This window comes from Orbicella faveolata, unplaced genomic scaffold, assembly GCF_042242905.1.
Source record: "Orbicella faveolata isolate gen_17 unplaced genomic scaffold, um_ofav_v1 contig_5, whole genome shotgun sequence".
Lineage (NCBI taxonomy): Eukaryota > Metazoa > Cnidaria > Anthozoa > Scleractinia > Merulinidae > Orbicella > Orbicella faveolata.
Window position 1 is genome coordinate 899085 of NW_028301580.1, and position 13416 is coordinate 912500.

A 13416-nucleotide genomic window follows, 5' to 3' on the forward strand; every position below is an offset into this window, starting at 1 on the left:
ATTTTTCAGAGACGACCCGACCGTACGATGACTTCCGAAGATTCCCGAAGACGTTCGAAATATTTCCCGGGCACAGTTCTTTTGGATTTGTTTCATCAAAATAATGTTGTCCTAGTAATTCAGTGCAAAAAAAGAAAAAAAAAAAAAAAAAAAAAAAAAAAAATGAAGAATCGAGGGCAGCAATGCTATTAATATGGATTAAACGTTTCTTGCCGATTATAGTTTCCTTCTTTTTCGAAGGTGTGCCATTTAAGGCTGTGAAAGCTCAAATTTTCATCTAGACGAGCGATATTGGTCCCTAGCTATAGGCGTGAGCGAGCGAAAGATCAAAGCTTTAGACGCTATGGGTCGAGAGTCACGTTTTGGACGCGAGAGCTGCAGGTATACGTATGCGATCTGTGAACTTCAATCCAAAGGAACCAGCCGTCGTGTGTTTGACAGTAAGCAAAAAAAAAAAAGATGAATTGAACAATGTTTGAGCTTTCCGCTAATATTACGCTGATCACGCATAAAACAGTAACTGAATGTACCGCATGTGATCTGTCAAATTCAGCACAAAGTAACTAATCGTTATGAGAACTGACACGTGTTAAGAGGAAACGTGTTTCAACGGAGCTCTTATTACACACTGAATCTGTACTGAATCTGTGCTGAAACCACTGCATCTGTTGTGTCTTGCCTAGACAAAAGTAACCAATCCAATCGCTTTGTGACAGATTAAAATAAGCCGAAGGAAAACGTATATATGCAGGGAATTCTCTCTCCTCTTCCAATCGCTTTTGATAACTTTGAAGGCAAGTTAGTCTGTAACACGGGTACATTGTGCTGACAGAAATGCGAGACATCTTCTCTGCCTCCTTTCTCGCCGTTTTTCTTTTGCTCTTCACACGAACGCGCTCGAAGGAACTGCAGTCAAACGATTCGACTTCTACATGTAAGGTAGGTAAGGTCAAAGTGATTCCGTTACAAACTGAGGTTTGTTCTAAGACCTTGCTTTGTTTTCATTGGGAACTTACACTAGATGAGATAAACCGATATAGATAGTAATATAGATATACTCAGATGTACTTTCTTTTAGTCAATTATGTATTTCCACTCCAGGTGATCCGTACATTATACTTTTAAGCATCCGCACAATCAAAATTTTGATGAAAAGCTAATCTGTCAAGTAAGGTACGGGACCTTTGTAATTCAAGAATAATTGAAATCTTAAAACAAGTATTAAGACGTGACGAACAGTCGAATGCACCATGAATCGCCAGAAACAAAAAAAAAATGGATCTGGTTAAAAAATACACGAATTGCTAACGTTTAGCTCAAAAGTAACTGAACGCAGCAATACAGTACTTATTTGAGCAAGGGTGGAGATTCTGAAGATTTACGCATATATTTGTGTCAACAGCCGGTTCCTTATTCTGGAATACCAGGAATGCCCGGTGTGCCAGGAATACCGGGAACTCCGGTTGCTCCGGGCAGAGATGGCTTCAAAGGCGAGAAGGGCAGCATTGGAAAGCGGGGTCCACAAGGCGCTATAGGAATCCCAGGGAAAATTGGACCACGGGGCCCTGAAGGATCCAAAGGGGAGATGGGAGAAAAAGGAAGTTCAGGTGTCCCAGGGAACATTGGCCCCAGGGGCTTTAAAGGAACCAAAGGAGAAAATGGAACGATGGGAACAAAAGGGAGTGCGGGTATCCCTGGGAACACTGGCCCACGAGGCTTAAAAGGATCCAAAGGAGATATAGGTTCCACCGGAACAAAGGGAAGTACGGGTATCCCTGGGAGCATTGGCACAACGGGCCAGAAAGGATCCAAAGGAGACAGAGGTTCAATAGGAACAAAAGGTGGTGCGGGTATCCCTGGGAACACTGGCCCACGGGGCTTAAAAGGATCTAAAGGAAATAAAGGTTCGATGGGAACAACGGGAAGTGCGGGTATCCCTGGGAACATTGGTCCCAGGGGATTTAAAGGATTCAAAGGAGAAACAGGCTTGATAGGAACAAAAGGAAGTAAGGGCATCCCTGGAAACATTGGCCCCAGAGGCTCCAAAGGGTCCAAGGGAGAGAAGGGAGATGCAGCGAACATGGACACAAGACAGAGAGCTAATTGGAAACAATGCGCATGGCGATCGGAGACGGGTATTGACAACGGTAAAATAAAGGCAAGTCCTCATATCACGATCTTTTAAACTTCTTGGCTTACTGACTTGCGGTCTATGAAGAAGTAAAATTCCAGCGATCCAATTACAGGGCATCTCGCTCTTTCTCTATCCCCCTTGATTGTTGTGTCATTAGAGGTAGGAAGCTTTATAAAAGCGTTTAAAGCTTATTTCCGTGGTATATGATGGCTAGCGCTGAAGGTAAAACCAAGTCAGATGTTCGAGCTCAATAAATAATACACATACAGATGGAAATGACGAAAAACAATAACTACTTGTGCTCTAACTAAAACTATCAGTCTACACTGCAAATGACTAAATTATCCTTTCCCTCAGACTTGTCGATTGATTGATTGATTGATTTATAGATTTATCGATCGATTGACGGACTGATGGATTAACTGACTGACTGATTGACTGATAGATTGATTGACTGACTGATAGGTTAAAAGATTGATTGATTGATTGATTGTACCCTACCTATGTAGACTACGAGTAATCCCTCTTTCGCTTAGTCCGTAGTGCGTGACGCGAAAGAAAGCCACGAGAAAAATGTGTGACATGGATTTCTAAGCTTATTAACCGTATCCAGTAGAATTCCTCATCTTGATGTTCTATCATCATCGCCTAGCCCGGATGAGGTGTTAAAGAAAGTCGCTCGACAGTCAGGTAGCGAGGCAAATACATGCCTTGAGAAGTATATCTTTGTTAATCGAAACTGCCAAAGAACTTGTGAAAAGAAGAATTATGGCGACGGGGTCATCTTGCAATTCAACGATTTTTCAGCGCTCGTCTGTAGGTGTAACTTTAAATATAATTACGGGGATTTCGAACGCAGAATTTCAACCGAGAATTAACATTACGTATTTGAGGTATTCAAACGTGTAGCAGTGTAAATCTGGCCGGTTTGTACACAGAACTTGATTTTTCTTCCGACAAAAAACGTATCTGAATCAAAATCGAGTGTGTGAAAAAATGTTTCACTAAAATTCGGGTCACTGTTGAATTCTTGAGAGTATAACATTATATCGATCTGACGGGCATGAATTTCTTGCACTGCAAGATCATTTCAAGCGAATGTCTGGCTTGCCACATTCAGGAAATTCTTGAAATTTAAGCAGGACAGATTCACCGAAGAAGTAAGAAATTTCAACGGTTCGACAGTCCATATAACTTATGTTTTATTTTATTTCGTTTTATTTTTTTGTTTCAAAAAGAGAGGTTAGTGGGCATATTGAAAACAGGTTAGGCTTATATGTACATGTTAATCGACTAGTAGAATAAAAACTATTTGAGTCAGGAAAGAATCAGAAACAATGATAGAAAGATGTACAGGCGGCTTTTGACACGCGTCTCTGAAAGGAAAGAAAACCGGTGTCCCGAGCAGGATTCGAACCCGCGTCTCCCCGCATACTAGTCGGGCGTGATATCCACTACACCGGGTGTCGTGATATTCACTACACCATCGAGACAACCACGCTCGATGCGTGGCAACTGATTGATATGAGCAGATAGAACGCGGCCAATCCAAGGGAAATTTTAAGATCCATTTTTTGGATCACATTTTCATGTTTCTACCGCGTGCGATGATACACCAACAAAAACCACTATTTCGATGTCAGGTCCTACGTGTTCTCATGTCAACAAATTCTGAAATTCTCCCTACAGATGTCGCTCTGACGAGACGCACAACGAAAAATGAAGGGAAACGTTCCTTTATAAATGTCATACATTTAGTCTCGATAACCAGATTCGAGAGGACAGCGGCAATCGAACCTTTAATGCATTCTGCTTCGTTTTCATTCAATCTTTCACGTGGACGGCAGACAGGTTAAGCTCAGTCAGTTCACTGACTTGTTCTTCGATGACATGATGCTATTGAACGGCAAAATCACCAACACACCGATATTCGGGTTCAAGGTGGAAAGCTTTACCAAACAAAACACTTGATAAATGAAACTCTTTCCAAAACCTATTAGCAGAATGGCAACAACATCACGAACTACTACACACTATTCCGACCCTTCGATTTGCTCCGGTTTCAAAGATTTTTATTTTCAGATATTGAGACAGACGCAAGACGTCACACTCCTTTCGCGCCTCCAGGATTACGCGCGGCAACTTTTTTCCCGCGGTTTTCTTTTGCGTCACGAGCGATGGAGAGACTGTATTCGTACACTGGTTTTCTATAAGGATCTTGCTTTTCCGGCCAAGGCTGAATATTCTTATTTTTCTGCTGGTTTTAGGCTGAAAATATTCTTGTGAATATTCTTAGATCATAGCGTACGACCTGATTTCTGTTTTGGAATGTATTTGTTGTCTGGTTGGTGTTGAAGTAATTTTGGAGCCAGCCTGCGGGCATTTAAGCCTGATATGACGCACATACCTTCTTTTAGAAATGTTATTAGCATGAAACATACGGCTAGTCATGTTTTTATTGCTTTTTGGCTAGTTTTATCGTTTAAAGAAACGAAGAATATCATTGCGTTGTATTAACAAATTTTCAAAACACAAAATTATATTCTTTAGAAAATCCCAGCTTCGGGTTTATTCTTAAATTATTCTTAATATTTCGCAAATGTCAGCCTCGATATTTTTATAAAATAAATTCTTATAAAAAGAAAAAGGGTTTAGTCTACTATCTATGTAGTAATACAACTTTTGTCTAAACCTTCCTAATTTATGCATCGAATTATTCCTTTGTGAGCTGTCTCAGTATTCAAACATCTTTGGTCACTTTTTTACTATTTCAGGAATGTTCTTTCAACAAGCTGCACGACAATACCGCTCTTAGAGTCTCCTACCAGGGAAACGCTCGAGTCTATTCAAATGGCAAATGCAACAGATGGTATTTTAAGTTTGACGGCAATGAATGTAGTGGTCCCTTGCCGATCGATTCAGTCGTTCACAATAACTGGCCTGGAGGGATGGCTAATAATCCCCGTAATTATTTCTTCGAAGGTTATTGCGAAGACCTCGCTCGTGGCACAGTCAGCGTTGAACTCTGGGTAGGCAAGTGCCCTATTCAAGCACTGGGTGACGCTTACACAGGATGGAACTCAGTGTCCCGGATTATGATTGAAGAAGTACCGCCACCCCAGTAGTGCTGTTTATATTCATAACTGAGACAAAGATAAGATTAAGCGGTATATGCGATCAACGTTAGAACTTGATAGAAATACAGTTAGCTTTAATTATTAGATTTAATTAGGAAAAATTCCATATATGCATATCCAAGTCTATATACAGTTCATTATAGCTGTTTGCTCGTGATACAGCCGCGATATAACTGTAATATATCTCGTGATATAACTGTTTGCTCTTGATACGCATCAAAATGTTACTGATAATTATACTCTCTCTTTTCTGATCGGCCGAAAGCGTACAGCAAATTTTCGAAATCAGCGCCTGTGACGTCATCTGGCTGCAAATTATACAATAATCATGTGAAGGACATTCAAGGTCACGGGTAATCATGTCATGTATGACAGCGGTGCATGATTTCTTAGGGTAATTATGTCAAGTTCGCGCGCTTTGTGTCAGTGAAGAAGCAAAAGCATGAGTTACATTTTGTTTTTGTTCAATGTATAATAAAACAATTATTAGATTCGTTTTTTTGTGGTATTCAGAATAATCAAGGTCTCGGTAAGGTTTACCAGTCTCAGCCTTCGGCTTCGGCTGATAATCCCTACCTCGACCTTGATTACTCTGGATATCACAAAAACCTCATCTAATAATAACTGTTTATAATACATTGAAAAATACATTTATTACAGAACATGAAAATTTTAGTCTTTATCTGATCTTGACTGTTCTCTTTGAAGAAATGTGTATCTTAACGTTTTGTAGTGGCTAAACCTATATTCTATAGATTTTATAGCTTTATATGTAAAAGCTTTATTGAAAGAGAAAAAAAAGAGAAATGACAGTCTGAAACTACACGGAAGTTCTGCGATTTTCCTCGCCTTTATTTTAGTTTCTATTTTTGCAAAATTGAGCATAGTATTAATACTTTATTGGACAGTGTCTCCTAAATAGATCAAATAAATCAACAAATAAAATTTGTTTACACATATTTCTTGTTCATTTACATAGCTGGAACCCAGTACTTAGCGCCAATTCTTTTTCTTAAGTTTGCTATCGGTGACGAAAACACCGAATGATTAAGTCATCTTATTTGCTGTCAATTATTCTTTAAACTTGTTTTTGCGTATTCAAATAGTTTATTTTCGAATTCTTCAATTTTTGACGCAGAGACTTCATATATACCTCCAAGAGAAGATCAAGGCTGGATTCCATATGATCGCTATCGACCTACAATCGCTGCCATGATTGAGATCGCTACAAAAAAACAGTTACCGGATCGTCGAGATAGAACTAATATCTACTTAAGCGACCGTTGTCGGTTCAACGATCGCTATAATCTCTCGCTGTGACTGTTTCGGCAGCAATCATATGGAAACCAGCCATCACCAACCAATATTTTCCCCTTTGACTTATATGACCCAACTAAGCGAGAAGTCCGCAAGCCATAAGTCGAAGGGAGTAAAAAGAGGATCCGTAACTTGCAGTGCGAACTAAGAAGGTGAAATTAGTCAGATATTTATTATATCTCTAAATAATTGACATACGTCAAAAACAAAAGGAGTCAATTGTATACCGTTGCTAAGTCGTTATCACAGATTAATACATGAGGTCAAAATTTTAGTAAAAAGAAAAGTTTAACAGGTCTATTTGATGTGAATAATGTTAACAAAACTTGGTGATAAATCACGTGACATTTTGGCAACAAAAGCAGTTTCATATTTCAGCAGCCACGACTGCTCAATTGACCAATCACAGTGTACGTTGTAATTCACTAGCAAACATGACGTCATTGATTATGTCTCTTCACATGAGAAACAAAAATATACTAACTTTTGCAGTGGAGTGGCATAATTTTTCTCAGCTGAAGAAATCATTGCAATTCATGTTACTTGGCTTGTGTGAGAAATACTTATAGGAATTTTGTTCTCCTGCCTCGCACCTCCTTTAATTTTACAATAGAGCCAATTAAAAATGATTTTCACAAGCGTGGCTCAATCTCCGCTCGGAAGTTAATCAGAGCGATGCGTTGGCAAGTAAAAAACAATAAGTATAAAGCGCTTGATATCCTTCCCTAAAGGACTGCTAAGCTGACAAAGAAAAGGAGTAGATAAAAGTGTCAGTTTGCCGTTATGTCTCAGTCTAAAGACTTCATTTTCCATCGTCTGAAATCAAAATCCCGGTCTTTCGGGACAACAAGAGCAAGAAAAATCACCTCCTAGAATCGTCACTCATCTTTTAAAAGCGGTATCTCTTAATATTTATAATCATTACTGTCTTGAAGGCTTCGGGGTAATACTTCTTTGGGGGCAAAATGTTGGCGAATAAATGCTGGGATTCAAAAACCGACTATTTAAAAAATGCTTGTCTATTTTTAGCCACATACTTGTTTTAGACATGATATTAAAGGTGGAACGTCTATTGAGCTTTTAAATCTCAGAGACCGTCTAGTCCCGCGCAAAGGACACCGGTGTAGTCATGACATTGCCAATTGAGTCAAATTGACATCTAACATGGCTTAATGTCTTTAAGAAATTGCTGACTAACGCGCGCGAAAAAAAACATTTATTAACGTTTGTCACGTTCCATTTACCACGTTACCACGTTTATCTTTGCGGAGGTTTCAAATGCTTTCTTCAAGGGTTAAGGTTTGTGAAAACGTTGGTAACGTTTGCAATTATTTACGCAACAGACCCAGTTCTACAAAATATGACTGAGATTTTTGCCTCGTTTGACACATCTTCGATATTTTAAACTATAAACCCCTTAATTACATGCGCCAATTTTTCAAAATCAGGGTAGTTTTCCATGCGCTTTTTCTCTGAAACAAGGCCGGTGACCCTCATTTTGTTTTTGTTTTTGTTTTGTTTTGTTTCGTTTTTTTGCATTTCTGACACAAGTAAATTATCATCTCACTCAGCAAAAATTAAAAAAGAAATGCATCGACAGGAAAATTTTCGCGCGAACATCCTTGATAATGATCTCTTATTAACCGAGCAGGAGGTCTGTATGGGAGAATCTTGACCGAGGTCGTGAGTACAAACCGAACGCAGGGAGGTCTGTACACACGACCGAGGTCAAGATTCTCCCATACAGACCGACTTAGCTCGGTTAATAAGATGTTTATTATATGACAAAGAAGAAAACTTTAATTCGTTTAATGTGACTGGTTTGCTGACATTTTGGTTGCAAACGGAGATGAGCTTAACTTAAACCTGCCGAAATTTGCTCGTCCTCTTTACTTTTTTTTTTTTTTTTTCGTGATCAGGCTTTTTGGCACTTACATAAATGATTGAACAGAAAATAAAAGAAAATGGTGAACATTTCTGTATTTTAGTTCGCTACTTTTTCAGCGCAAAATGAAACCGGTCTAGTTGCCGGTCTAGACGGGAAAATCTATAGCGATTTCAGCCAATCAAATTCGTAAATTCGGTAGTTCCCAGTCCTTGTGAGACACAGCCATATAATAATGCCTATTGTGTCTCGATGATATTTCCCGTGATCAATATCCCTTCCGGGTCACGTGGTCCCTAGCCGTACCTCTCGGCTACGTCAAGGACACAAATTGGCCATAAAGGCCTGGGAATAAAGTTGTTACCAATACAGTAGTATAATGACGTGACATGTTCAACTACTGTTTTTATTTCCTACTGTTTTTGACTCTTGTAGACCTCGATATTGGACTCTTGACAATGTGAATGAGCGTAAGGCTTCCAGTTTAGTTTGAAATCAAGTTAAATTCACATAACAAATTAAAGATTGTTCTGTTGTTTCTAATTGTGTGATTTAAAAGGTTGCGTTTCTTTGGGAAATTCCATTAGCGGTCCAATGTTTAGCGGCCAACCTTTATTTGGCGGCCAGCGAAAAAATACAGGAAAAATTGTTAGCTAAACACTGTAGTAAAAACCTCTATTCAACCACCACCTCTATTAAGCGGCCGCCGCCAGCTTCTTGCCGTCCCAAAGGTGATTTTGTTTTCTTTTATACTTCTATTAAACGCCCAGGAAAATTTCAAGTTGGACGACGCTTTTAGCCAGATGAAGGTAAAAGAATGACAATGTGGAGTACTATAAAAAAAAAAAAAAAATTCAGCAGTATTTAATTAGAACAATCACAAAACAAAGTCTCGCAGAGTTGTAGTTTGTTTGTACAGCACAGAAGCCAGTGTTGGGTTGACAGACACGTCGCGTCTGTACACGTTATTGTTTCTTTGGCTTTTGTTAACGTTATGGACCGTATTATAACCATCATTGTTCTAATTATTCTCCACTTGCATTTTTTTGTACTTGTATTTGATAAACTGAAAACTGGACCACGCCCAACTTTGACGTTGTTTTCAGGTCATCTTCTATTAAACTGCCTCTTCTATTAAGCGGCCAGTTGTCTCTTCCCCGAGAGTGGCCGCTTAACAGAGGTTATAGCGTATTTAGTGTCTGTATGGTGTTGAAGTAATTTTGGAGCCAGCCTGCGGGCTGATATGACGCACATAACTTCTTTCAGAAATGTTATTAGCATCGAGCATACTGCTGGCGCCCTTTTTGGTTTTGGCTAGTTTTACCGTTTGGCGAAAGGACGAATTTTATACGTTTTAATCAAAGACATATCATTTTATTGTATTTACACATTTTCAACACACAAAATTATATTCTTTTCACAATCTCAGCTTCGGGTTTATTCTTAAATTATTCTTAATATTTCGCAAATTTCAGCCTCGCTATTCTCATAAGATATATTCTTGTAAAAAAAAGTGTAGTCTACTATCTATGTGGTATTATACAACTTTTGTCTAAACCTCAGCTAATTTATGCATGCAACTATTCCTTTGTAAGCTGTGTAAGTCATTTTTTTCACTATTTCAGGAATGTTCTTTCAACGAGATTGAGCGGTGTAGGCGATCAACGTTAGAACTTGATGAAAATACAGTAAAATTTAATCATTAGATTTCATTAGTGAAAATTCTATATATGCATATCCAAGTTTATATACTATTCATTACAATTTTTGCTCGCGATACAGCCAATAAACGCCTAGAAATGTTACTGATACAATACAATGTAAAATACATTTATTACACTGAGAACATGAATTCTTAATCTGTATGTGATCTTCACGTTTTTCTTTGAAGAAAAACACGGTCCGAATTAACTTTCATTACGGACCGAGAAGACGAGGTTTCTAAAAAAGTATTTATGCCTCGACGATATTTCCCAGTGAGAAGTATCGTCCGCGCGACGGGGTCCCTGGACGTACCTCTCGGCTATACGTCACAGAAATTAATTGGCCATAAAGACCTGGAAGAAAACGTACGGGAGCTGAGCAAACAAAAATAGAGATTATAAGCCATGCAGTAGTGGTTCAGTAATGAAACCCCGCTAAACGGACGTCCGCTCACATTAGGAATAATTGACCTCACATTACTGCCGACACTAATTCTCAGTGCACTGTATATTATCATTTGCAGGGGTTAAATATTGATGATGTTATTACCTACACAGTGGTATGATAACGTGACATGTTTAACAACTGTTTTTATTTCCTGCTGAGTTCGACTTTGGCAAAACTACATGCGAGACACATGATATGTTGGAATGAGAGTAAGTAATGAGTTGTAATGAGAGTGTGGACGGTTTAAAAGGGAGCGTTTCATTGGAAAAATCCAAGATTGAATATTTAAATCCAAAAACCGGATTTTTGCGTTTCTTTACTAAACACGTTAATCCAAAATCACTCGGATCATGGTACATCAAAGGAACTGAACAATCCACTCTGGACTAGAATGCTGATGCACCATGACCCCTGTGATCTTGGATTAATAATCTGTTTACTGAAGTAACACAAAATCCGTGTTGGGATTTAGGAAGCAAATATTGGTTTTCTTAAAGTAACGCACCATTAGTCTTTGCATCGATTAGGCATGAGTTTGTAACGTTTAATTTACTATCCTGAAAGTACTGGAATTTTCAAAATGAACCGACCGTACGATGACGTACTGAACGCTTAGGACGATGTTCGAAACGTTTCTCGGGCAAAGTCCGATAGGATGTGTTTCGTCAATTTATTTGGGCTAAAGTTTTTTACTAGTTCTTGCTTACTTTTTTTTTTCTCGGAAAGCGTGTCATTAAAGGCTGTAACTGACCTCAATGTTCGTCTGGACGAGAGAGATTGCTCCCTGGCTATAGGCGTGAGTCAACACAAGATAGAGGTCTTCGAACCAAAGGCGTGACAATCACGTCGACGAGTTTAGACGTGAGAGCTGGCAGGTATATGTATGTGATCTGTGAACGAACCAGCCGTCATGTGTTTGACAGTAAACAAAAAAAGAATTGAATTGAACAATGTTTGAGCTCTTGACTAATATCATGCTGATTACGCATGATACAATAACTGAATGTACCGCATATGGTCTGTCAAATTCAGCACAAAGTAACCAATCCTTATCAGAACTAAACTCGTGTTAAGAGGAAACGTGTTTCAACGGAGCCCTTATTCCACGTTGAATCTGTGCTGAATCTGTGCTGAAACCACCGCATCTGTTGTGTCTTGTCGAGACAGAAGTAGCCAATCCAATCGCTTTTTGACAGATTTAAACAAGCCGAAGGAGAACGTATAAATACAGGGAATTCTCTCTCCTCTTGCAATCGATTCTCTCTCCTCTTGCAATCGATTGCAAGACAAACTGAGGTTTGTTCGAAGTAAGAACTTACTTTTTTCAACGGGAGCTTACGCTAGATGAGATACACCGATATAGATAGTATTATAGATATACTCAGATGTACTTCCTTTTGGTCAATTCTGTATTCTCACTTCACGTGATCCTTACATAATAATTTTAAGTATTTGACTTGCGTTTTGATCTTAACAACATCGATTCTTATGAACTAATCGCAAAACACGTACAGAAGACGAACTTTCTGGAATGGATTGGTACTGGTCATTCTGTACCGCTCACTTTAGCACTGAAAAATGCATTTTCTCTTCCCCATTCAGCTGCTTTTAAGCCATATGTCAAGGCCTTTCAGTTCAAAATATTGAACTCTATACTGTACACGAATTCAAAATTGCACAAAACTGGGTACATTGCAGATAATGTGTGTTCTTTCTGCAAACGTGAATCAAAAACAATAAATAATGGCGGAATAAAGAACTTCCAAATATACGAGGTTTTAAATCTAAAGTCAAATGAGACTGAGAAATACATCTGAACAAAAAATAATAATTTAGATATCTTTAGGAAGAAATGGGCAATATAAATACCAGAAGTATTGAACAACTTAGAACATGTCAGGCTCAAAAAGGTGGTACTTTGCTATGTGGACTTGTTGTGTGTGTGCGTGTGCGTGTGTGAGTGTGAGCAGTAAGCTGTGTTATAACGAAAGTTCTGTTAATTATGTTAGGTAAAGTATTGTACTGAAAGTCATGTAAATAGTTATGTGCACTGCAATTAAAAAAAGAAATAAAGTAAAAAATTGAAAAAAAATAAGAAAAAATGTTCTTTCGAACATTCTTTTTAAATGTCTTTTTAATTTACGCGAATTACTCTTTATATTCCAATTTTTAATGTTTCACTTTATAACAAATCTGTATCCGTCGAAGAAGGTATAGACTGGCTGTCGAAACCCATATTTTTTCATAAATTTTACTAGAAGACGCTTTGTTTTATTTTATCATGTAATTGAAAGTTTCATTTATGCATGTTACTAACTCGGCCCACATAAAGACAGCAGAATGATATGTACATAAAAAAGCCCGCAAATGTTAGTACTGTAGGGCGAAAGTAATGGTCGCATTGTATCGCAAGGTAACTAATTATACTGTATGATTTGACTCTGCTACAGCTCATAAATCGTAGTTAAAAAAAAAAAAAATCAGCTAAGTTCGAAATAAAATCACAAACAGCTCTTCAAGTTGTTCAGTCTTGGAGTAAGGCTGTTCTTTCCGCATTGCGGTTGAGATCAAAGAATATCTCTTTTAGTGATTTCTTCAAAGGGCCGCTACTTTCGGGTGGACCCCTATTTTTTAGGGAACGTTACTTTCGGGGTTCAACAGTAACGTTACTTTCGGGGATGGGGAGGGGGGCGGGTATAACTTTCGAAATTCTGTGGTAAATTACACGCTGTAGAAACCTAATTATAGAGTTCTCTTCTCCTTGCTAATCTTCTAAGCAAAAGTGTGGCCAT

The 13416-nt window shown here is 38.5% G+C and overlaps 1 protein-coding gene across 1 annotated transcript; it reads left to right on the forward strand.

The window, feature by feature from the left end:
* The first annotated feature begins 753 nt into the window (after nucleotides 1–753).
* On the forward strand, nucleotides 754–6228 carry LOC149095666 (uncharacterized). Its single transcript, XM_089281831.1, has 3 exons — nucleotides 754–939; nucleotides 1403–2158; nucleotides 4909–6228. Exons 1-3 carry the CDS (start codon nucleotides 835–837, stop codon nucleotides 5257–5259), a joined length of 1212 nt encoding a protein of 403 aa, XP_089137957.1. The 5' UTR covers nucleotides 754–834; the 3' UTR covers nucleotides 5260–6228.
* The last annotated feature ends 7188 nt before the right edge of the window (nucleotides 6229–13416 follow it).

Bases quoted from the DNA above. Each gene is read 5' to 3' on its own strand.
- LOC149095666 (XM_089281831.1), top strand. From the start codon at position 835: ATGCGAGACATCTTCTCTGCCTCCTTTCTCGCCGTTTTTCTTTTGCTC. The intron at 940-1,402 runs GTAGGTAAGGTC...TTGTGTCAACAG, and splicing joins ATTCGACTTCTACATGTAAG to CCGGTTCCTTATTCTGGAAT. The intron at 2,159-4,908 runs GCAAGTCCTCAT...TTACTATTTCAG, and splicing joins TTGACAACGGTAAAATAAAG to GAATGTTCTTTCAACAAGCT.